At 38.6% G+C, this 24,940-nt stretch overlaps 1 protein-coding gene and 1 pseudogene across 3 annotated transcripts in view; one reads left to right on the plus strand and one right to left on the minus strand.

The window, feature by feature from the left end:
* SYNPO2 (synaptopodin 2) overlaps positions 1-309 on the minus strand; it is a 93,077-nt gene extending 92,768 nt beyond the window's left edge. The window contains exon 1 of one of the 2 annotated variants that reach the window (XM_083835946.1): positions 4-307. In XM_083835946.1, the coding sequence (XP_083692072.1) occupies positions 4-132 (129 nt within the window). In that variant the 5' untranslated portion in view covers positions 133-307. Of the gene's footprint in view, positions 1-3 lie in introns of both variants that reach the window. The other variant, XM_083835947.1, reaches the window with a different exon arrangement.
* A 14,738-nt stretch (positions 310-15,047) lies between these two features.
* LOC310899530 (protein transport protein Sec24D-like) overlaps positions 15,048-24,940 on the plus strand; it is a 52,545-nt pseudogene continuing 42,652 nt past the window's right edge. Inside the window, exons 1-4 of the transcript XR_014589224.1 lie at positions 15,048-15,448; positions 18,455-18,649; positions 20,589-20,715; positions 22,775-22,923. The product of XR_014589224.1 is annotated as a protein transport protein Sec24D-like (transcript). The remainder of the gene's footprint in view (positions 15,449-18,454; positions 18,650-20,588; positions 20,716-22,774; positions 22,924-24,940) is intronic.

Here is a 24,940-nt window from a genome sequence, read left to right on the forward strand (position 1 = left end):
TACCTTGGCGATTTGCAAAGGCTGCTTTTGCTCCTTGCCACCTTGCAATCTAAAGCCCCAAGGCGCCCCTCCAGTCATAGCAATGCAGATGTAATCCCCTGTGCCCATTTTCCTGGTGCAGTTAGGCAGCATTCATTTACAGAAGAACATGAAAAATTTGTCTTGCAGATGTTCAGCGAGCCTGAGGTTTGTCTGCCAGGCAGAGCTGGAGACCCAGAGCACCACACTGTTGCTGCTGCTGTGTACTGCACTAGCAAATGTAGTCATTCAGAAGAATGTAAGAGCTCTCTCAGACCAAGGGCACAGCCCACTCTTTCGTCAGATTCCTACGCTCAGCCCACCTTCAAAGTAAAGTAAGTAACGCTGAGGAAACGCACACAAAGAGACCCGGCCATGAGACAGAAAAGGCTGTATTTAAACTTGAGTCTCTTGTGACAGCTAAATCAAAACAACAGCAGAAAGAAGTGTACATTTCCCAGTGATGATTTAGGACATAAGTTTACTTTAATAAATGGTGCCAGACATTTTAAACTCTAATTTACCCACTTCTTGCATTCATACTCCAAACAAAGAAGAAAGCAGAATCTCAAGTGAAACATCATGTACATCCTCTGAATTAATGATACACTTAGATTGAAAGCTCTTTTTAGGATTTTCATCTCTACCCTGCACACACTTTCTGCGGCACTGTAGGTATGCCAAAAAAAAAAAAAAAGGAAAAGCTTTTTAATGTCCCAGTCCTGGAATTGCTTCTTTTGCTGGTACTCTCTAGCCCCAGCATATTGAAGCATGGACTGCTATTTAGCAATGACCTGAATCATTATTGGACCGTAATAATGCCTGTTCTTATGCCTTTCCCACCATGGAAGGGAAGAGGATTAGTGGAATGAGATATCAATTCACTCTAATGATGCTATCAAGAGATGATTTGCATTGTAAGGTAGCCTTATCATAAGCATGAATAAAAATGATTCAGTGAGAAATTAATTAGCCACTGCATTACAAGACCTGGGTGCAATTCTGTTCCCGGTTCTGACTTAAGGTAGTCTAACTGTAGACAGCTGAGCTCCTGCAGATCTAGTTGGAGTGGTTTAAAAGGGGTACAAAGTGGGTTTGGTTGGTTGGCTCTAGGTCTTCAGAGATGCCAGGGCAATGGGAAACACTTGGCGTTTAAGTTACATGACTTTGCATCTAAGTAGCTGGTAACTGTTGAGGGTTTAAACCTAGGCCTGTGCCCTTCGTCAGGAATCTAAAAGGTACTAAGGTAACTCAAAGACTGGGTGGAGACAGGCTCCCTAATCAAACAGAGGAAAATGTCACTCTCTAAATGTCAGGATTTAATGGAAGAAAGAGTGTTTTCTTTTACTGCTTGCAAGTCAAAGGCTCTGGAGAAGCAAAAGAAGCACAGTGTGACTTATAATTAAATATTTTTAAAAGATACTACCAGAGAAGCCATACTCAGAAAGGGAATGGTCTTTGAAGAAGCTTTGCTAGACGACATCTGAGTGAAAAAGCCTGACTTAGAATAACTCAGTTCAAGAGGGCTAGCTGCTCCTTACTATCTCGTGCAATGTTGATCTGTTGCTATAGCAGATGCTTTTTAGTTTTTCCCTAAGCAAAATCTTGCTTTAGACAAAATTGTCTCCTTTTGCTTACTAATGAAAATTCTTATAGATAATCTTGTGACAGTAAAATTCTTGAGCATGTAGCTGCAAAAAATGCTCTACAGCACTCTGGTAAATACAAAAATACTCTTGCTTTATTTTGTTTTTTACAGAAAAAATGCATCAACCCTTCAAATGTTATAAATTTCTGGGCAGATTTATGTTTTTAATTACTAGGGTGCTTTTGTATTTAGTTTGTATTAGGCTCTTTTTTATCATTTTGGTAAAAAAAGGATAATCAAATCTGATCCCTGTTTACGAACACCTCCAAATACTTGTAGAAAAAGCTTCCCAAAGAAAAAGCTACCCAAAGCTTCCTATGTCCTAATCTCTAACAAATAATGGTCCATAGGCATTAACAACTCCCATTTGCCATATATGACTTTCTTAAATGCTTATGCCTCAGCATATATTGCTTTTTAATAGTAGTCTTATCTTCTTGTACATTCTCTGCCTCCTTTGGGATTTCTAAATGCTGGTCAGAAATTGGACACATCATCATTAAAATTGGAGTCATTCATGGGGTTTATGACATTTTGGTTTCTATTTGGTCTCTATAACACAAATAAATAGCATCAATTCAGAGATTTGAAGACCACTGAAAAATTTAAAGTTAACAGCAAACACAGCCACTTAACCATTGCCCTCATCTCCATCGTTTTCTCTAAAACCAAAAGATCCGAGTGCAGGCAACAACTGATAAAAATTCGGTGTGACAAAACTCAACTTTATCAACTCAGCAAGTTACAAATGCCAACATTCATCTGTGCCAAAATACAGGCAAAGATTTGGCTTGAATCTGATCTTCTATGATAAGATCTTTATGAAAAAAAAAAAAATCTAGGTCAAACCCCCAGCTGCCCATCTGCTTTCAAGAACTGCCAGTACAAAATTCTAGCACGTTAGCACTGATGAGCTCTGGTAAACTTAAAGTAGCTAAGTAACAGTACTTAGACTTCAGTGAGGCCATATATCCTGAAATGTTGTCTCTGATAGAGGGTGAAAAATGATTGCTCAGGAAAAAGAACATGAACATGGAAAATGTACACTAGTTTCCTCAGGCGGCCTGCAGTGACTAGCACTCAAGAAATTCCTCAGCCAGATGCAGTTCCTTTGTATTTAGTAACAGTTATAAATTTCTTTTCTATGAACTTTTCCAGTCTCCTCTTGAGCCCACATAACTTTTAGTATTTATAGCTGATTGTAGGAAGTCATCCCTAACTATACTGTGACATTAAAAAAAATCACCTCTTGTTTGAATCTGGATCCTACAGATTTGTCTGACATCCCCTGCTTCTTGTGTCAGACACTGAACAAGCAATCTCCAGCTACCAAGTGTATTTGTAATGTTTTCCACTTACTTTATAGATATCTGTCATATCCACCTCAGTCATCTACTTTCAAGGGAAGACAAATAGGATAATTAGTCATTCTTTATACAGAAGCTCTCATACCTTTCATTATCCTTGCTGTCTTTCTCTATACCCTTCTTGAGGCAGGGTCTGGAACACCACACAGTCATCTGACTGCAGAAAAAGTTGGGATTTATACAATAACACGATGACATTATCTGTTTTCTTTTCTCATTTCTAACTCTGGCATTGCTAACACTTGATCTGCTTTTTCAGCTGCCAATGAGTTGATGCTTTCATGGAACTATCTTTTAAAATCTTAAAATCTTGTCTGATACTAATCAGTTCAAAGCTCATTGTTTTATATGTGAATTAATGGTTTATTTTTTTTTCTCCAACATGCGTCACCTTATACTTATAAGCCATGTTACAGTATGGCTGTTTAGTTTTCTTACAAGCCTTTGGTGAAGGAATTTGTTGAAAGCCTTTTGTAAATCCAAGATCAATCAGATCACCCTTATCCACATGTTTTTTGATCCCCTCAAAGGATAGCCTTACGTTTGCGAGGTAGGACTTCCTTTTATGAAAACTGTTTTAACTCTTCCCAGATAAGTCATATTTATCCAGATGTCCACTGTTCTTTATTATAGTTTCCACCTATTTGTTTTGTGTAGATATTGGACTGACAGGCTTGTTTTCTGAACCTCTCTTGGAACATTTTTGTTAAAAAATGGCACTCTGTAGTCTCAGGTAACAAGGCACTTTTAAGTAAGTCATCTGTTGCAGCTTCAAATTCTTTAAAACTCTGTATGATCTCAGTGACTATTTCATTTTGTTTGCCTACAATCACCTACAGACACTTGTCCATATAGATTCTTATGATAATAATCATTTATGATTCTGAACAGTTTCACTATCAGTGGATTTACCTAAAATCTAATGTATATCAACCAGTTCTGTCTTCTGGATTCAGAAGACATTCCAGCAACATGAAAAGAAATAAGACGTATGCTACGTTTCATTCCACAATAAAAGAGAAGCTGTCATTTCAGCTACAGTTTCCTACAAAATTACCCTAGGTCTGTGGATTCTTTAAAAATGCAAACCTTTCCACCCATTCCTTAGTAATGAGAAATAGAGAGAGGGAAAGAGGATATCATGATCTCTAATTTATAGGCAGCATTTTAGTGCTGTAAATACCTGAATGGTAAGGTTTTCTCCTTTTTAACATTTCATTCTTTTCCTATCTGATTCTTTTCACATAAAATCAACATAGGCTAGTTCCCTAAAAATGTCCATTCTAACAACTTTCGAGTAGATTCTAACTGTATCATCTGTAAATAATTTAATAAACTACACAATTTATTGTAGTATGTGATTTTAGCCAAATGAGAGAATCAGCAGGGAAAAAGAAAAGAAAAGAAAAGAAAAGAAAAGAAAAGAAAAGAAAAGAAAAGAAAAGAAAAGAAAAGAAAGAAAAGAAAAGAAAAGAAAAGAAAAGAAAAGAAAAGAAAAGAAAAGAAAAGAAAAGAAAAGAAAAGAAAAGAAAAGAAAAGAGAAGAGAAGAGAAGAGAAGAGAAGAGAAGAGAAGAGAAGAGAAGAGAAGAGAAGAGAAGAGAAGAGAAGAGAAGAGAAGAGAAAAAGAAAAGAAAAGAAAAGAAAAGAAAAGAAAAGAAAAGAAAAGAAAAGAAAAGAAAAGAAAAGAAAAGAAAAGAAAAGAAAAGAAAAGAAAAGAAAAGAAAAGAAAAGAAAAGAAAAGAAAAGAAAAGAAAAGAAAAGAAAAGAAAAGAAAGAGAAAAGAAAAGAGAAAAGAGAAAAGAGAAAAGAGAAAAGAGAAAAGAGAAAAAGAAAAGAAACATTGTCAGTGCTTTTTGTTTTGTTTTCTTAATTACACAGGGAAAAAAAAATACATAGTTTAATGGAACAAAAGATAAAATCACAGCCATACCACTTGAGAAAACAGTCTCTTCCAAAATGAATTGAAAATGGCGTCATCTAACAGATCCCTTCAAATGAGATTTTAAAATAAAGTGGTTTCTGCAAACTAAGAGTAGTGTAAGGCAATGCAGTCTACGTTATTATCCTGAATCACTGCCTAATAACATTTCTTGTTTAGTAGTAATACAATTAAGTAGTTGTGTAAAATAAAAGCAAATTCTGAATGCAAAGATAAATTCCATTTTCCCCAAACCTTGTAGAAGTAGAAAAAATATTCTGCTTAATTCCTAGGCTTAATTTTTATTCTACTGACTTCAGAAGCAACAAGAAACAGAGCCACATGGAAAGGATTTAATTTTTTAGAAAAAGATTTAAATGATGGACAAAGTGAATGAAATATGTTGACGGAAGGTTTAAGCTGCACAGTGCTAGCAAACTTTCATTAAAGCTGATTGCTCCTCATTTTCCCCCCATCAAGTTTCTCTTGTCCTACAAGAAAATATAATAGAATCCAGATGTTTGATGGCATGAGGAACTTAGCTGTGCACTGCAAGATAAATAGGGTTTGCTGACTGAAAGTACAGACATGTAAAGGTACAGTAAAACAGCAATACCAAGCTCTTAGTGAGTAGAAAAGAAATAAAAGATAAAACAATAACATACTTATTAGATACCTTTAAGGCCAGACTGGAAAGCCCTGCCCATGCTCGTAAGAGGCCTGAGCATTTTCTCATTGGTAAAGGTAAAGGCTTCAAATTTTAATCCCTAATGTGGATTATTAGGCTAGATATTGTGTAGTGGTTGGAATTTCACAACTATTCCTTTGTTGTTGTCGTTGTTTCCCCAGTTTGAAGAATGGCAAATGAAGTACAGTAGAAGAAGCAGAGAAATGTCCTGAATCTGACTCTGGTGTGAAAAAACACTTTCTCAGAAACATTAAGTAAATGTGATGATGATTTAAAACCTGAGATAATTCTTCTTCTAAACTGAAGTACATGGGGTTGCACCGTCACTTTCTGAAAAGCTGTAAGTCTGCAATCTGCCAAGTGTAAGGGGCAATGCTGAACAGTTCTCAGCCACGCTTCCCTCAAAGGCGGAAAAGTAATCTGTTATTGTTCTGTGCTGGAAACAAATTACCTCAACTCCACACCAGCTCAGCTAAGGTTAACGAAGTTTTAGATACTGAGGAAGGGTCAAACCTTTGCCTGTTTATCTTTCCACTACCTCTTTGTTCCCTGTCTTTGTCTTAGTGGAATGAGTAATAGTAACTCTAGCCACAAGAAGAACTTTATTAATGTAGATAGCCCATGCAGAGGAGTAAGAACTCTGTTCCTCTTGGTGGTAGACTTCACCATAGTCACAATCATGCATTTTGTTATTGAGTTAATGTAAAACTGTGAACTGATTGCATACACAGTTAATGCCAGACATTGTTGAGAAGTGTGTTAGATCACACTCGTAGCATTTATGGATGGTTCACTAAGAAGACAACATAAGTCAACTGAGTTCAGCTGCAGATAGAAAGTTGTCCATGCAACTACCAGGAGGTTTTTCTCTAAGCAATTATGTTAGTGGGAGTCATTCTTGTTGCAATAGTATTATTATTATGGTTTTAGGAGCAATTGTGAAAAAAAAAAAAAAAACAACAAAAAAATGGCTTGGTCCTACAAACTAGAAACTAAGTTAATATCCTTGAGTATTACTGATTGATAACACAGTGAGTAGAAATTCATACAGAGAGAGCTCCCTTGTAACTCTGCAATTCACCATGCCAGGATGCAGATCAGTGAAGATCTGCTTTCTAAGTTTATGCATAGGTGTCAATATGTCACAGACTCTCTATAGCCAAAGACTGGTCACCATTAAATACAGTGAATAAAGATGTATTGATAACTTGAGTTTGGAGAACATATCTCTGATGTTTGTTTGGTCTTTGTCCTACCTGTTCCTACCCCAAGCCACTTCCAGATACTCAGGAAGTATATTCTTGAACTGCTGATGGAAGAGAAGCAGACATTTCTTGTTTTTGTTTTTCCTGGCCTAATAAAGTCTTTTGAGAAGACTTTTGAGCCTCCAGGTGTATGCACGGGGCCTCACCATGTCCCAGCGGCACACTACAATAGGAGCCAGATTTCCTTCCCTACTTTCTGCCACTCACTTGTGTTGTCCAGGCAATTTGGAAGTACAGGTGGTCTTGAGGAACCCAAAGGGCCTTGGGAAAGGAGCTGTTTAGAAATATATAGAAAGACAAGGATTTTTGAATATACAGAAGAATCATCAAGCAAAATAGCTACAAAGGCCCCTCAAGATTTCGTTGTGAGTCAAAAGTAAAACACATTCACTGCAAGACTTGTGAACATGGACAAAATTTCTGCAACATAGGAGTAACATTTTAGTTAATGTTGAAGTAAGGGTTTGGGCTAGAACTTGTGTTTCCAGGTATCATTCCACTGTTTTTTAGTTATCACTATATTTTAATAAGGAAGAACTCTTTTTCTCCTGGGATTTGGGGATACTCTTAAGTGCCTATCTCTATTTCATTTTGACTCTCAGGAGATGGGATGACTACATTTTGGCTAGAGTAGTTGGGAAAATCCTGATAAAAGATTCTAAATCAAAAAGAAAACTATCTGTGGTATTTTCTTACTGGTTTTGGCAGGGAAAAGTTGCATCAGCATCTTTTGTCTATCAATTCACCTTAGGCAGTCAGCTTTTCTAATCTCCCTTCTTCCTACTGAAAAGAACCCACTGCAAACATTTCATGCCTACTTTTGGACTAAACAAAAATATCATACTGAACTTTTCTGATGTACTACAGTGGCATAAATCAAGAGTAACCATATTGCATTCAGTTGGAAAATAGATTTTAATCGTAGCTGAGCTAAGAATTCGGCCCTAGTGGTGTATTTGAAATGATGAAAACATCGCACTGAAGATTGAAAAGATCTTGAAGATTTAACATCAATCTGATGAATATTCACCTGCATTAAATTTCATTTTCTTTTGAAACTTGTTTCATGTTAGCCAGCATAAAAGTGATTAATTCCCTTTGACTAGTTGCTTTTAGAAAGCACAATGAATAATTACATGTATTGCTCAAGTTTAGCATAAAAATCAACAATTTTTGCATTGCAGTGTAAATCAGGCATTGTTGAAAGGCTTCCACTTGACAGGCTCACCAGATTGAATTTATCAGTACTAAAAATAAGAATAGGAGAAGCAGAGGAACGATTGTGTTATAACTCAGTATGGGCCTCAGGAAATATGAGTTCCGTTTTTACATTTGCAAATTTACATTTAAGTTTTGGTCTGGACCTTTAAAATGGGGAAAATACCTAATCCATGGTATAAACTTGAGCAATCTGTTTGAACTTCTGAACATCTCAGTGGGTGGTTCGATAATTTGTGTCCTTCTGTAGTACCCCATTCTTCCTTCTTTCCTCTGCACAAACTAGGCTGTCAGCTTTGTAAGGCAGTTTCTAACAGGACTTTACAAATACAGTGAAGTATTTTGTTTGGTGTCTGCCCCAGTGAGTCTGATGTTTGTGGTTCAAACTAGAGCATCTAGCAAGAGGACTGTTCATAAAGAGTTGCCACGGCATCAAGTTCTATCTGCATAAGGCTACCAGCATTTCTTTCTCTGTCTCTGGATGGTTCTGGTTAGATTTTTACCAGAGAAACAATAACAACAAATAGGATACAACAAAGACCCTCACGCATGAAATCTTACCCCCATGCAAATAACTGCAATAGATAAAAAGCAATCCTTCATTCCTGGCTATAGGAACAAGAATTCCAGCTCTCTGCTTTGATAACTAACTCTTTGCCAAATGGAGCACATTAGAAAAAAAAATGTCCTCCAAAATCACCTTGATGTTTAACTCCTGCTGATCCTTTCCTGTGGTGCTGCATCTTCTTGCCAGAAACCAGTTTCCAGACTTCTCAGCTCCTTCAGTCTGTACAAAGGCTTCTGCTTTTGGTGCTAATCTACTGCTTAACTGGTATTGGCATGGATTTGCTGGCTTTCCAGACAACTGCCAACATCTGCAAATCCTGGACAACTGTTTTTTGTGTACCCACAGAGCAAATCTAGTATGCATGCTGCGAGACCTACTGTAATGTAGAATGTTGGTCCTGCCCTTTCTTATTTTATGCCAGCAGCATCTCCTACCCCTTTGTTGGATCTATCGTATACGGATAATGTGACAGATTTGTTTATTTAATTCTGATTTTCTTTGATTTAATTCTGAAGTGGGTTTGTTGGTTTATTTTTGGTGACAGGAAAAGAATCAAATAGTTGATATGAGAGGTATCTAAATGTCCCCCAAACAGTATTTTGAAAAAAAAATACTCTTGTAAAAAATACTGATATTTGTTACAAATGACAGATCAATTTCCTTTACTGCTGTCTAGTACCTATATTATTTTTCAATGCTCGGGTAGAGGATTTTTTGCTCCTATATTAATAGTGGTGTAAAGCAGAAAGACAGTGAATGTGAGTGAGAATAAACACAAAAGCATTGGCATCTTAGATGCTTTCCTAGTGATTTTGAAAAGCTGTCTTTCTTATACAATATATTCATTCAACAGTTATGTCAGTACATTCAGCAGTAGTGTCAGTACTAACAAATAGAAATGAACTTAACACTGTTGGTGATACCAACTGAGCAGAGAAAGGGAATTACCTAAGTTTCTGTAGGCAATTGATTATATGTAACAAATATGACTTACTAATAACAGTAGAAATATACTCGGTTTCCTTTTTATGACAGTACACTTATTAGAGTATTCTTTCTAGCAATACTCCACTAACACATCAGAAATTTTATACATGGGCAGGAAACAAAATGAAAGCCAATGGAAGTAAAGCTAATTCAGATGCTTTTGAATGTAAAAGTGAAATGTATCTAAGTTTGAGAAATTCCATACATTCATCAGGCAGACAGGGAGAGGATCACATAACTTTCTGCTGTCCTTTCTCAGACTGTCACTGATGGCTTAATGTTTATTCACAGTGCTTCATATATCATACATTATTCATCGGATTTTAATGAGAAGTTCTCTGTTTTTTATGTTAGAGTTTGTTATGTAGCAATTACAGCAGGGTAATCAAGTCTTGAGTTCTTTTCTTTAAGATCTAGTACTGCGATCGTCCACTTTCATGCATCTTAGACAGTACTAAATTAATTAAAAATTATAATTGAAATTCTCCAACTGAAACATCACAGCAGTTTTCTCAGAACACTGAATCTATCTCCTGTAAATGTTCCAGATCGAGTTGCAAGAATGCTGATTTCATTAGAAAACCAAAATAGCAACAGCCAGGGGAAGGAGAGGAGCCTTGCAGGTTTCAGATACTGAAAAATCAAGAGGCCTGAACTAGCCAGAAAATCCTTCTTAAAGAAGCAGCCACAGTGAGTTTTCTAAAGCATGTGCACTTTTGTAATGTTTGACTTGAACAGAACTGGTGGACCTTAGAGCATTTTATAATCATTTCTATCTTACTGAGTTTCAGAGAAAGTGGTTTTAGGTCATAGAGACCAAGCTAACAAGAAATCACAAACTTGGCTTTAAGGCAAGTGCCCTATTACCAAGACCCAGAGTGAGTCTCCTAGGTAAATAATAGCATTAAATACTTGCATATCGTGTTTTGCCTGTAAGCATAATTTTATATTTTGCAAATATGCCAGTAAGCTTTATCAATACTCTTTGAAGTAAGCAAGAATTGGATTGTCCTCTGTAATGGTTGATTTTTGTCCTCTGTTGGGGGGAGCCAGGGACCGTGAAGACAAAAGGGTCTGTCACTGGGGATTGACCAGTTGCCAGTGACATTTAAAGAGGGTTGGGACTGGGAGGGAATGACACACTCCCAGTTCTTCCTCTCCTCTGCCAATGCAGAGTATAACAAAATGCAGCCATTTCTAGGGTGGAACAATGCAGCTGCTCAAAGGCAACCAGCAATTGTACAAGTGCAACAAAATTGCACAGTTTACAATAGAAAACAGAGAGTAATGTTCAGTTTAAATGAATTTGCAGAAAAATTCAAATAGACAGACTATAATTTTATCACTTGGAATTTCAGCAAGGTGCTGGGATTTACACTTTTATTCATCTAAAATATTTGGGAAACTATAATGAATGTCAGGACCTTTTATTCTGAAAGCAGCCTGAGGTAGAACAGCCTTGACCACTGTGGAGCAGTAGGTCTATACTTAGCGGGAAGGAAAAGGGAGAATTGCTTGCACAATCCATGTGCTCAGCAATTCTTAACTGTGTCTCAGTGGCCCCTCTGGCCAGACGTGATTTTGGTTTTGGGTACTCTGACCAACTGCTTCTTTAGTGTCTGATATTGCAGAAAAAAGGGTAAGGAATTTTCTTCCTTTACTATGGCCCCATGAAATAGGACTAATGGACAGTGGATAGTCACTGTAGGAAGTACCTAACTAACACCAGTTATTTAGGAGAAAATTATGTAGCAATGAATGTATGCCCAGCATTTTAACATTACTGAATTATTTTCCCTATATAACAGCAGCTAGATCAGTATAATATTCTAAAAACCCTTTGCTGTCTGTGTTTTTATTTTATATAGGGCAGTGTTTAAAGGCTGTAATCCAATAATATTTTCTAACTGCCACTGAGATTATTTAACAAAGAGATCAGTATTCACTTCTGTTGTAACCCTATATATGTTTTTAGTGTGCTTGGTTTTTTATATTAGAAATGCAACTGAGTCACAACACTGATCCGTTTCTTCTTTCGGTAGGGTGCTATTTCCTGAAATATTACATCTTTCCTTTTTCTCACATTTTTTTAGGCTAACCTCATCATCACACTTTTTTTCTTTCCTGAAAAAAAAAAAAAAAACAACATGGTCCCTTCCATATTTGATTGTTTTTTTAAAGTTTTCTTTTATTTTAAACAAAAATGCAACCTTTGTAAATATGCATTTTCATTTTGCTTGCGAAGTGCTTTACAGCAAACCATAAATTGTTCTCCATAGATCTTAACTATATAGAAGACAAAACATTAGAGAAGATTTTTGAGTATATGTAAGCAACACAGGAAAAATAAAGGCAACTTTATATGTAAATAGCTTTAGGACCTTTCTGATGTTATCAAAACCAAACCTGTTGTTATGTCTACAGGACATACAAATGAAATTAAGAGGAGAAAAAAAAACAGTATCAAAACCAACAAAAAGTCTTCTAGTATGTAGAACCTTTGGAGTTTTTTGAACTATTCCTTGTGATGAAATAGTCTTTTCTTTAAAGAACATACCCGATATTGTCTACATCTTCCCTTACAGAATAGTTTAGAATATATTTGATAGATAATATTTCATATAGCACTGAACTGCAGATACTTGTCTTGTCACAGCTATATGTTAACACAATCAATGTTAACTGTTGCAAAATTTGTAGTATAGCTATCACCAGGAGAGATAACATGTCTGTATCTCATGCATCACAGTACTGTTCTCAGTCTTCCTGGCAGCTTGTGCTAAGGGTGTATTTTAAAGATATTCTCTAAATGAAAAGGTTAGGTAAGGATTTAGTTTTCCCTGAAACATGCATTATCTTAATGCAGTGTGCTATGACATAGAGATACGGAGTTCTGCACAGTTTGTCTGTGAGGGGCTTCTGTAGGCCACTGGTAGTTATTTCAGGGAATAGATCAATCCCAAATCATTATTAATCCCAAATAATTCTCCTATGAAGAAAAGCTGAGAGAGCTGGGGCTGTTCAGCCTAAAGAAGAGAAGGCTCCAGTGATGGAGAGCAACTTTTTGCTCAGTCAGATAATGACAGGACAAGGGGGAATAGTTTTAAACTAAAAGAGAGGAGATTTAGATTAGATGTTAGGAGGAAATTCTTCACTCACAGGGTGGTGAGGCACTGGCACAGGTTGCCCAGAGAAGCTGTGGATGCCCCATCCCTGGAGGTGTTCAAGGCCAGGCTGGACAAGGCCTTGGGCAACCTTATCTAGTGGGTGGTGTCCCTGCCTATGGCAGGGGGGTTGGAACTGGATGGCCTTTGAGGTCCCTTCCAACCCAAGCTGTTCTATGGCTCTATGAATTAAAGTCATTAAGTCATTCCCCTTCCCCCTCCCAAAAAAGAAAAAAAAAAGAAAAGAAAAAAAAAAAAAAGGTCTCTGAAAGATTTGAGTTACTCTTCTTTGGGTTCTGAGTTAGTTTGTTTGGGTTCTGTAACCAGTATCTCCCAAGGTGATGGAAGACTGTTTTCTTTGTTTCAGAACTAATAAAAAAAAAATCTGAAAACTTTAAATTAGAGATTTTGGTGGCAGAGGATTTGTTATTTTTTTAATTGGGATGAAAAAAAGCATCTAGATTTAGACAAATTCCTCTACTGACTTCACCAACGCTAACTCCAAATTAGGTCTTAAGTAAATCAAGTTAGTTCTCAGTAGTGTTGTATAGGTACAACTTCAGGATGAACCGACTTTTTAACCTACAAGATCTTCATTACTGATGATGATAGAGAAGAAATCAGTCTGATTCATAGATTTTATGGTAAAGTTTAATTAAAACTTTTAACTAAATTAAATTTAAACTAAATTAACTAAATTAAATTAAAACATTTAACTAAAATGAAGTGGCAACAGTTTAGTGATATTGCAACGTCATTTTTATGAAATTACTTTCCAGATCAGTAACGCACTTAAATCTTTAATGATTTCCACATTTTTGAAATTGACGACGTTGAATAACTTTCAGTGTTTATAGGTGGAAACTGCAGATAAATATTACTCATAGCTTCAAAACATCAGGACCATGACATGCTGGGTACATTTTGTTTCAGCATTCCACACTAATGGCAGATGGAAGCCAAGCTGTGGCCTCCAAAAAAGAGGTGTTTTGATCCATTTCCAGAACTGGCCTGAAATGGGGGAAGAACGGGCAATGGCATAGTTTCTGTATATGATCTGTTGCTGATCTCCTCTTTCAGCTTCACTAGAGCTGATTTCAGGGAGGAGAAATCTGATAGTAAGTATTCAGTGGCCAAGTAAGTGCAAGGCTCTTCTGTGCTGAATTATCCACAGCTGCTTACTGTTAATAGCTGCAAGCTAGACACAACAGGGCTGGCGGGACAAGTGACTTGCCAGTCTCCACAGCAAAATAGGGGATGTCCAAACTTAGCGTCGTTATTTTCCTCTCAGTGGCATGGTATTTCAAAACAATTCTGTGTAACTGAAGGTGATTGTATGCGTCCATATAACCAGCAAAAGAGTGAGGGACAACGGGTGAAACGGCAGCGCGACAATGATGAAAGGCATCGCTTTGCATCTTGCTTATGAAAGAGTCACTGATACTCCGCAGCCAAAACCACATGCGGTTTAACTGATGCTTGTCACCTCCTGGACCAAGTTTTCCGTTCTGGTTAGACAACAGTGAGAGATTGGAAAAGTTTGAGCAGAATATCCAACAGCATTAATTCCAGTAACATCTAGAAAATCAGTTTATGCTATTCAGTGGTGAGTCCAGCCCTGGAGAGCAAGTACAAAGCCTCATTGGGACTCGTTCTTGCCTCTTTGTGTTGCCTATGGAGGCTTCTTCCAAGTCTGTCATGTAAAGGATGCCCCTCTATTTTTGCCATCTATTTCAAAGACGTTATTTTTCCATAATTATTTTGTATAGTAATGAATGTTTTTGACAATCTTGTCTCACTACTGAGATTTAGCTCCATATAAAGCTATTCAATCCCAAAACGTACTTGCAAAAGCCTTAATGAGGTTGTAGAACAGACACTAAGGATGAGGCCTATGAAGCCTGAACTCCATGTAGACTTGAATTCTGAAGCTGTCTTTTAATTGAATGACTTTTTGTTTTTCTTTTCTAATTGTCTGCCTTTTTTTTTTTTTTTAACCTCAGCACCATGAAGATTGCTCGTTTTTTTGACTGGAAAGAACAGGCAAACTTCACCAGTACATCTTCCTTGTGTTACTCCCGTGTTTCTACTTTGTTAATTAGAAAACCACTGATTCTGTGCTGTAACCAAGGCGGTGTTTTTAATTGTGCTCGGACAGTAACTCAAACCAGAGCAGGCAAACAGGTAAGGTACCTGTGTCGTGTTTCACTCTGGATATACAGGAGGCATAATTTTGTGTCTCTAAATACATGCATACGTATTGCCGCAGATGGACATTTTAAAAGCACACGTGAGGAAAAGTGCTTGCATTTTTAGTGCTTGTCTGTGTTTAAAGAGGAATCGTGTCCCCGTACGGCAGGACAATGCCGAATCAGAGCCCCCGTCCCACTGCCACAGCCCCCCCACAGCTCCCCCCATCCGGCCGCAGCGGGCCGGGCTCTGCTGCGCGCACTGCGCAGGCGCAGCCGGCGGGGCCGGGCGCGCTCCCGGCGGCGGAGGGGGGGGGAGCGGCGGCGGCGCGCGCGGGTTCGGACGTGGCACTCGGCTGAGCGGCGGCACCGAGCGGCGGCGCGCGCGGGCGTGCGGGGGCTGCACGCGGCGCCCAGGTAACGGCCCTAACGGTCCTAACGGCCGCGCGGGGGGGCAAGGGGAGGGGGGGGGGCTGCGGTGAGTGCCCGCACAGGTGCCGGGGCCGGAGGGGGGCGGCGGCGGCGCGCAGGTGCCGGGGGGGTCCCGAGCGGGGCTCGGGGAACTTAAGTCTGTGCTTTGCGAGGTTCCTCCAGGTGTGTGCTATAGGAGTAAAGAGTGAGGGTGCGGTTGTGTGCCGTCCTGGTCCTGCCTCTGTGTGTGTGTGTGTGTGGAGGTACGCATGGCAAACGCTGTTTGCCAAGCGGAGGTTGCAGCATGCCCTGGGGAGGGATAGCACCGCTTCCTAGGTGCATCGTCACGGTGCCTCTGCAGAAATACAGAGCTAATAGCTCTCTTTCGGGTACTGGACAGCGTGGCCTTTTATTTTTAACTCTGTTGTCCTGCCTCTGTGTGCACACGAGGGGATTTTACAGTTTCATAGAGATAGCCTGGCAGTGGAGTGTGGTGGGGTACCCCCACTGTGCTGGGGTAGCAGTAAGTTGTGGAGAGGTGTTTGTGTCAGTGCTGTTCTTCAGGCCATGGGGCGTAAGGTCACCTGGCGCTGAGGAAGACAAAATCTTATTTTGTCCTTTTATGTAATGACACTGTAGTAAACAAACCCGGGGGAAGCTCTCAGTTTAGTTGATCCTCTGATCTTTCTCATGCCATTTCCAGAATGAATCCGTATGTCTCTTGTCAGAACCTGATCACTAAAATCTTAAGGGATCTGTGTCTATTGGTACCTCGGATGTTGTCTCCAAACCAGTTGCATTGCGTGTTTCTATATGTATGTATCTGAGAAGGGATTAAATATGCTCAGTGCTAAGTAGAATCTGGAACTGTGTTGGATAAGCTTGCGTTGCCCTCCCTGTGTGTGGTTCAGAGTTCCTGTCTCTCTCCAGCACAACCTCTGTGTGTTTGTAGCGCCTGTGGGAAGTTCGACGTGGCAAGACTTTGTGTGGCTGTGTGTGAGGAAGCTGTGGGGGGAGTCATTTCCCATGGACGCTGTCACTGTTAAAGGTGTTGGCTGCTGCAGCTGCCTCAAAGTGCAAATCTCTTCCTTTTTATATATTTAAAATACATATGCATTTATACCAGTGTGTAGGTTGTGTAGGTAATTTGGTGCTGATTTACTGTTTCGGAGTAAAAGACTCACACTGTCATGTCTCTTCTGATGGGGGCAAGGGAGGGAAGAAAGTATGGCTGGCAGCAAAAAGTCCCTCTGTGTAAATATTTTTCCCCTTTTCCTATGCTTACCTTCTTAACTAAGAAATGGGAGAAACCCCCTAAGCTTGCCCACCCAAAGCAGATTAATGCTTCAGTCAAGAAATCTTACGGCACTCTGAGGAATGTGTGGCTTCGTGCCACGAGCAGTGTGTGAGGAGGGCTGGGCCTTGCACCCAGCTCCAAGTAGCTTCTTGTCTGACATGACAGATCAGTAAAACTTTTTTTTTTTTTTTCAGAAATGTATGTTTAATAAGAGAAGCCAAGAGGTGGGTTTTGTGATGAGCATAGCTTTTCTGTACTGAAATGTGTCAGTGCAGCGTGAATTTGTCTATTTTGTGGTTTCGTAGGTGTGTCTGATTAGATGGTGCCTTCATGCGTGCTGCTGGATTGCAATTCCTGATCCAGTCTGCATCACCTCATGCTGCAATCCAAGGAATGTGAAATATAGGTGGCTGGCAAAGCTATTTCAAAGGAACATCTAGCATATGAAATGCTGGTTTAGTCTCTAGTTCTTTGGGGATGCCCTAGTTGGGGCTTCACAGAAGCACCAAATGCTCGCTCAGATCCTCATCATTTCTCAAAACACTTTTAATTTGGTTTTAAAGAAAGCTAGTGGAATTCCGGTTTTCTTAAATTCAACATGCAATCAAAAGTGAAGAATCTTTCTTACTTACAAAAGTGAAAGTTGGCAATCAAGGCTGCAGAGTGTACAACGTCAGTTACTTTTCAGATCCCTTGGTTGAAAGTGCTCTGTATTTGAAAACTGGTCATGTAAAATACAGTCATCTGGTTTAGCAGTGTAGTATTCATCAGATGTTTCTGGTTTCTGAAAGTTTCCTAGAAGTATCTTGGAATATCAGGAAAGAGATTAAATGTCTTGTGAATGTCCTCATCATCAGAAAACTTCTTTTGATTGCTTTTAGTCAAATTCTGGTGTTTTATTGTTGTTCTTTTTTTTTTTTTTCTTTCTCTGAAAACAACAGAATCAAGATGTGAAAGCTTAGGTAAAAGATGCCTGGTAACAGTTTGGACATCGTATAGTACTGTTGAGGCCGTACTGCCCTCAGAGAACAGCCTCTCACTTGTGGAATGCCTTGTGCTCCATTTCATCACACTACAGAGTCCTTTAGTGTAAAAGCCTGCTCAGGTCTGGGCCAGTAATGTGGAAGACAGCTGGAAATAGGTTCTCTGTCCATCCTGTAATTTATTCACAGTTTTACCAGCACTGAAAGCAAGCTTTTACTCACTTGCTGGGAGTAGGGATGATGTAGAAGGTTTGATGAGGAGCTGGTGCTATGTTCCATACCCCATCTAAAACGAGTCTGCTGGCATTGGAGGATTTGCTAGGAGTTCTGTTCTCTAGTCACTCTGCTTTTCCTGATTTTTTCAAAGTACCTGGTATCTGGCACGTGGGACTTACTGTCTATTTTGCAGGTGTAGCAGAAGTCTAGTTTTTCCCTGTGAAGAGAACAATTTGAGATGTTTTCTTCCACCTATACATCCTTTAGTTACAGTTTTTCTCTTGCTTGGGAGAGGTGAATCCTGTTCAGATAAATTCAGTGAATTGTTTGAATTTAGGCAGTGATAAGGAAAGTAACCAACCAGTTGCAGTCAAATAAAAGCATCGTTTTCCCCTGACCTCCAAATCCATTTTTACCTCCAGGTTTGTTTTAGGTCTTTTTGGAAGCGTAATTCTCAGCCTTTTAAAATGTCCAAAGAATGAAGAGTAGTAGCAGGTGTCTCTTTGTCTTTTGCAGATCATTAAGGAGGACGCCATACTTGGAGTAAGAATATTGTCATCATGAGTCAACAAGGTTATGTTGCAGCTCCTCTGTATTCCCAATACCAGCCAAGAGTGGGAGGCTTTTCTACAAGTTTTGGACCACCTAATTCTTCACTTCATTATGGGCATTAGGGCAATCCCAACTCCTCATAAGCAGCGCCTCAACCAGGTATGAAATTGGCTTAAAATATGTTTTCAGTCTGCTTTTTTGTGATTTTTTTTTGTATCTCTTTTGGTGTTTTGCATCTCTTCATCATACTTATGTCAACACACGGTGCTCAGCTATACGCTGCTGATGCATAAGGATCCTGCCCCGGCTTTGCTTGCGTTACTGTTTGTGCCCAGGTGTTGACGTAAGATGCCCGGTAGTGGGATTCTGACCTCTGTGTGAATTCCATTGTCCGGGAAGCAGTAGGCACCAGTGCTCAACGCTGTGCTGTGATTAACCTAATACAGGTGTTAATACAGACAACAACAAAATTCTGGGAATAAAGAAATGTTTCTCAACTCCTGTGTGTTAATGGCAAGCAAGGTTTTCAGAAATGGGTTGTATTCTTTGCAGTAGGACCTGTGTCCAACCAGGTTCCTGAGCGTAAATGTGCCTATAAATACAGGTTGATGTTTTACTGCTTAAGCTTGCTTGCTTGGTGACATGTTTGGATAATGCTCGGTAAGTGGAGCCCATCTGCTTTCTGACCACTTAGGGGATGGTTACTTTCCATGAGGAAAGGGAACTTGGGTAGCTTTTACATGCAGATGGCTTGTTTGCTGTTTACAAATGAAATCATGTTACAGATAATATAATTTGACATCCAAAAGATAAACTGGACTGTTACTGTCTCTCCTTTCTGTTTCATTCATTTTAACTTGGTATGTGGCTTCAGATTTTTCAAGAAGTATAATAAGTGAGACTATGGTGGCTGAGATCTTAAAAACAAAACATCAACAAAAGAAATTTGAGAGCATAGAACTGAAGCCCATTTTGCTGGTCTAATTTCAGTGAACTGGTCTAATTTCAGCGAACTCTAGGCATACTAAACTTGTGAATCGGAACGGTGGGAAATATCCCAAAAGTAAGATTCCCTCTTCCTTCATTAAGTCTATTAACACACCTAGGAAAAATAGGGAGGAAAGAGAGGGATCACTTCAATATGACTTCACAGAGGAAAATGACAGTTAAGATAGTAAAGATGTCTGAATTACTTTTTTAATACCAGTCAGATTATGGTAACTTATGTTAAACTCAATATTTGTGATTGGGTAGGGTAATAACAGAACCAAATATCCAACTGCTTGTTTGTTTTTTTTTTTTGTTTTATATATAAAATAGTCTTTTTAAAGACAGCAGGAGTTGTTACTTTAACCCAATGCTAAATGTAGTCAGAATTACTTCTGGTAATTGGCTTATTAGAATGCTAGGAAAAAATACCAGTTTAGGTGCCAAACAAATTTTTGATGTTAGATTAATTTAAATGAAAATAATTCAAGAAATAAAGATTGAAAAACTGTTTATTCAACAGTGGTTCTTACATAAATTATAATCCCTTTATAGTTGATGTTCTAGATCTGAATTAACCCTTCTTAGCATAGATTTACCGGACCTGCATATGGAAGCAGCATTGGTGTTGTGTTTTTGTGTTTTTCTTTTTTTTTAAGATTGTTCCAAACTTTCTGACGAGGTCACTGAAAGCAAAGGGATCTCATGCTTCTCCCTACAAAAGTAAGCAGGTGATAGGGAACTTCAGTATCCCAAATCGGACTGGAGGGTCTGTTTCTCCGTTCTTGATTCTTCCTTACTGTCCCTCTTGGCTTCTTTTGCTGGAAAGTTGCCAACTACTGGTTGGTTCCTTTTTTGCTGTCTTTTTCATATCTGCTTCTATAGCTGACCAAAAATCTTTCCTTTCTTACAGAAAGGCTGAGGTTAGAAGGGACCTTTGGGGGTCATCTTGTCCCGTCCCCGTCCCCGTCCCCCCCCCCCCCACTCAAGTAGGGCCACCTGGAGCTGCTATTCTTATTGTTAGAGCAGGGCTGTACACTTGTAATTTTTGATGATCATGTGCTTTTTTTTTTTTAAGGATTCTTACATAAAAGTGCTTCTTGTCTGGCAGGTATGTCAAAATCAACTGTGCCTCTTGGATCTTTTGCTCCCGTTGGGCCTCCACCACCTGGTACACATCAGTTCAGCCAGACCAACTTCCAGAACGGGCTCAGTGCAGCAGGACAGCCAACGCACAGGTGACTTTCAAGAACTAATACATGAGATCTATCTAAGTTATTTGACCTCTCTTTGGCTGTTTCACTGGCATTTAAGTATGGCATCCCTTTTATCTTCAGCAGTTCTGACTTACTCCAGTTCTGAACTGGATCTTCTAGTTCAGTTCTCTGTGATGTCAAGCTGCTAGATCATGCAGTATAATCTATAATCTCATTAATTCAATTTCTAGAACAAGTCAGGTCTTTATCGTGAGTTGTTTGTTTTATTTTTAACTATTATTTCTGCTTGAACCTTAGACTCATTGCTTAAAAGCAGCAGTTAGGTGTTATATTGAAGTGCTCTTCAGGGAGCACTTATAAGTTGCTTTTTTTTTAGTTATTTTCAGATTTCTTAATTCTCCTTTGTTGTGAGGTACCAAGAAGTTGTTATTTAAAAATTAATAGTTGCTGGTGAGTTTTGACTAGAAGCTGGTACATGTCTATATAGCTGTAGGTTTTTTCCCCTCTCTTGCCTTTGCTTCATTGCTGTGGGATCACAGCCAAGGATCTGTAGGGTACTTTAAAGACATCTTATAATGCAGGTTTGGTATAATTTTTCAGATGGATGACTGTTGCTCTTTTGCTTGGTCAGTTAGTCTGAGATTAATCATGAAGAATTTAAGTGTTGTTTTCCTGCCTCCAGAACTTACAGGAAGAAGTGAAGGAGATAGGAGTGGGGGAGGGAGAAAACTAGGGACAGGTTGAAGCTGTAAAAATGAATCTTGGAAAAATTATGGTATGAGGGGATGAAAGGATAGGGTGGACAAGCTTGATTAGAGTGGTTGTATTGCAGGGTGGGTTGTAAGTGGGTAAATGCATGTAACTCTTAATTAATTCTGTCAATTGTTAATTATTTTGCTGCTCTCCCATGAGTGACAAAATTAGAGTTTGTGTACGTATAGCTATTTTAGCTTTAGTGAACTTAATTTCATGTAACAACATTCTTGTTTCAGTTGACTGAAGCTTTACTCTGTTTCTGTGCTTGTTTAGTTGTGGTGAAGTTATCTGTGTTCAGGTAAAGCCATGCATATGTTTTATGAGGCATCAGAATAGGAAAGCCTGTTGTCTGTGTGTTACAACTGTGTAAAGAGGACTCACAGAGGCTGGTCATCTGTTGTTTTTTAAAAAAAAAAAAAGTGTACAAATGGACAGGGAGAAGCAGTGGTTGTCCTGAAAACAAGGAAAATGAAAGTCAGGGTGACATGACCAGCCCAGCAAAATACTGATTCTCTTCCCTAAGTTTTGGTCACTGTCCTGACAGCTACACGCCTGTTGTTTTTACCTGATTTTGGTTTTACCTGATCTTGTTTTATTCCTGAACTGCTGAGAGCTGCTATTCTGGGAAAGGAAATCTCCTTATCAAAATTTCAAGGAAAGTGAATTCTTCTCTTGATATACCTAGGACTATCCTCAGTTTTTAAAATGGTTGTAGATAAAACAATGTAGATATCTGGGAGATAGCCTGAGATCTCATTTGATCAGAATGAAATAGTCACGTGTTACCTCTTTTCTTCAGTTCTTTCTCTTGCCTTTATGCTTTCCTGTGTCTGGTAACCATGGAGCAGTTTTTCCCCACCTTCATCCTCCTCTTCCCTCTATAACTGATAAGTCCTTAACAGTTTCTCTGTCCATTGCCCTCTCTTTGCAGATATTCTCTGAATACTCTTCATTCATCCCTGATAGGGGAGCTTCCTTCATAAGCATGGAAAGGGGATGGAGGGATGTGCTAAGTTCAGAAGCTTCAGTTTCTTAATCTTCAAGCTTTCATATAGTCTCTGTCTCTTCTCCATGGAATACTCAAGCTTCTTTGTTTCTAATAAGTATACAAACAAACACGTTTGAAAAAATGCATTCTCTCTTTGTGCTTCATGACTATTTTAACAAAAATATACTTTTTCTGAGCAGAACATGACAATTCTCTGGAAAGTTTGTTCAACCTAATTAATTGTTTCAGCACCACCCTTGAGAAGGTATTGGACCTTCTGGGATTATGACTGGTTGATGTAGTTCCTGGCATAACCGCACTCATTTTTCCCTTCAGGTTTCAAGGCCCTCCACCTCCAAACAATACAGGACTTTTCTATCCTCCCTACAGTCATCAGTCACAGCCAGCCTGCCCAAATACTGCATCCACTTCATCTACAACACAACTTGCTAACCAGCTCAACAGCATGCAGATAAATAGCTACGGTAATCATTTTTATATGTTTGACTTTTTCCTGAGTTAAAGCTATTAAGACTATAATAATTAGAAACTTAATGAACTTGTATATAAGCAGATAATATTCTTGCCCACTATCACTTGCTCAAGTTCTTACATTTTTATTCTCATCCTGTTTTTTACATCAGTGTTCTTGAGTTAGTTCTGAATCTAAATTTGTTGAACCTTCCATACATGTTGGTTACCTTGTCTGTCATTTCTCATTATTTGTTGATGCTGGCAGCAACAGCCAAGACACGATCAATAATATACAGGCATTGTTTTGTTTTTCTCAGCTTTTTATAGTTTCTCTCATCTTATTATTTTTTGCCCAAAACTTATAGTTTAGTTTTTCATCTAAATTTTGTTTGCATTTAATTTGGGGTTAAAACTAAAACATGAGGCAAAGATGTGATCATGTGATTCTTCCACATAAATTGCTTCCCATCAGTAATTTTCTGTCTGGCTATATCTGCTTTTTCTGAGTATTTCCTGGTCAAATTTACCATTTGACTGGAAAGCAGTGGAATTTAGTTAGCATCTTGTCTCTCTGTGGCCAGGGCATTTATGAGGATGAGTTTGCTAAACTAAGGTCACTTTAGTGGCTGATATCATTGTAAGATACGTGTAAAGATGAACTTTTCAGTTCAGGCTGCACTGATGCTATATCATTGTTCCTTCTCTGACTTGACAGGTTACTAACTTGAGTTTAATGAAAGTTGTGTAACTGCCAGGGGTCTGACTCTCCATTTGCACAATGGCTTGTGAAAACTTGGTTCTTCACCTTAGAAAAAATAACTTTGACTTGAATTCAGTCTTGGTGTACTGAACTGCAAGTGCACAATTAAGTCAGATAGTTCTATACAGGATGAAATGTGGCCCAGCACCTCTACAGCAGCACTTCATATTCAGCTGTTTCAGCACTTCATATGCAGCAACTCATGTTATTTAGAGCAAAAAGAATTATTTTTCTTCCTGCCTTTGTTACATTGCCTCCAGCAACAATTTTGTAACGTTCTTCCTTATCTTGTTACATGCGGGAATGTTGAGATACCCTCCAGAGCACTGAAGACATGGGGTCTTTATAGTTATGCCCCTATGTTGGGTTTTATTCTTCTGATTTTTGCTTAGAGGTACGGCTAAGTTGGTGTAACTTGACCGAGCACTGAAATTCATGGCTTGTTATGCTGCTGGATCAATGTTTGTGTGTACCAGTGGAGAACCTGAGCATGGTTTGCATGTGACACTTTTTTCAGTTCACAAGTCTGACAGAAGATACATTTTAGTATTTGTTTATTAACATTAGTCCTTTTGCTCCAAACGTAATTTGCTATTTTTTTAGCATACTTGAAAATTAATTTGACATAGGTCTTTTGGGGGATGTTTGACTAAAAATGCAGGTTTTGTAAAGTAAAGAACACTTACAGATTTTAAGTCTCAAAAAGAAAACCACTTGCAGGGTCGTCTTAATTCTAATTGGAATCTGGATCTTACAAGCAACAAACTATTCCTCACCAGTGCGTGCAAAATAATTTCCACACGTTTCATCTTTTAACATCAAAACCAGAAGTTGGTTGTAAAACAGATTGAGTGGGTTTAACTTTCATTTAGTTTGTCATGGTGAAATGGGAAGACCAAACAAACAAAAAAATACTACATAAGAGAAATTGATTATTAAGCCAAAAGGAATGTTGTTTCACATTAAGAATTTAAATATTATATCAAAAGCCAATAGTGATTTATGTGTATTCTCTTCAAGAATTATTGAAGGCTGGCCTCCTTCTCCCTTTCCCCACCCACCCCAGCTGTAGGGTTTTATTGAAAATAGAGCTGAAGGAAATAAAATTGAACATCTGAGTCAGTTCATACTTCAGCTGTGAGGTCTGATTTGTTTTATGAACAGACATTCATGATCTGCTTAATGAAGCATGTCAGTATGTAACTCAATATTCCTTGTATGTTACAAATATATGGAGTAAAAATAGAATGTCATTCACACAGAGTTAG

Source organism: Anser anser (genome assembly GCF_964211835.1).
Source record: "Anser anser genome assembly, chromosome: 4".
NCBI lineage: Eukaryota > Metazoa > Chordata > Aves > Anseriformes > Anatidae > Anser > Anser anser.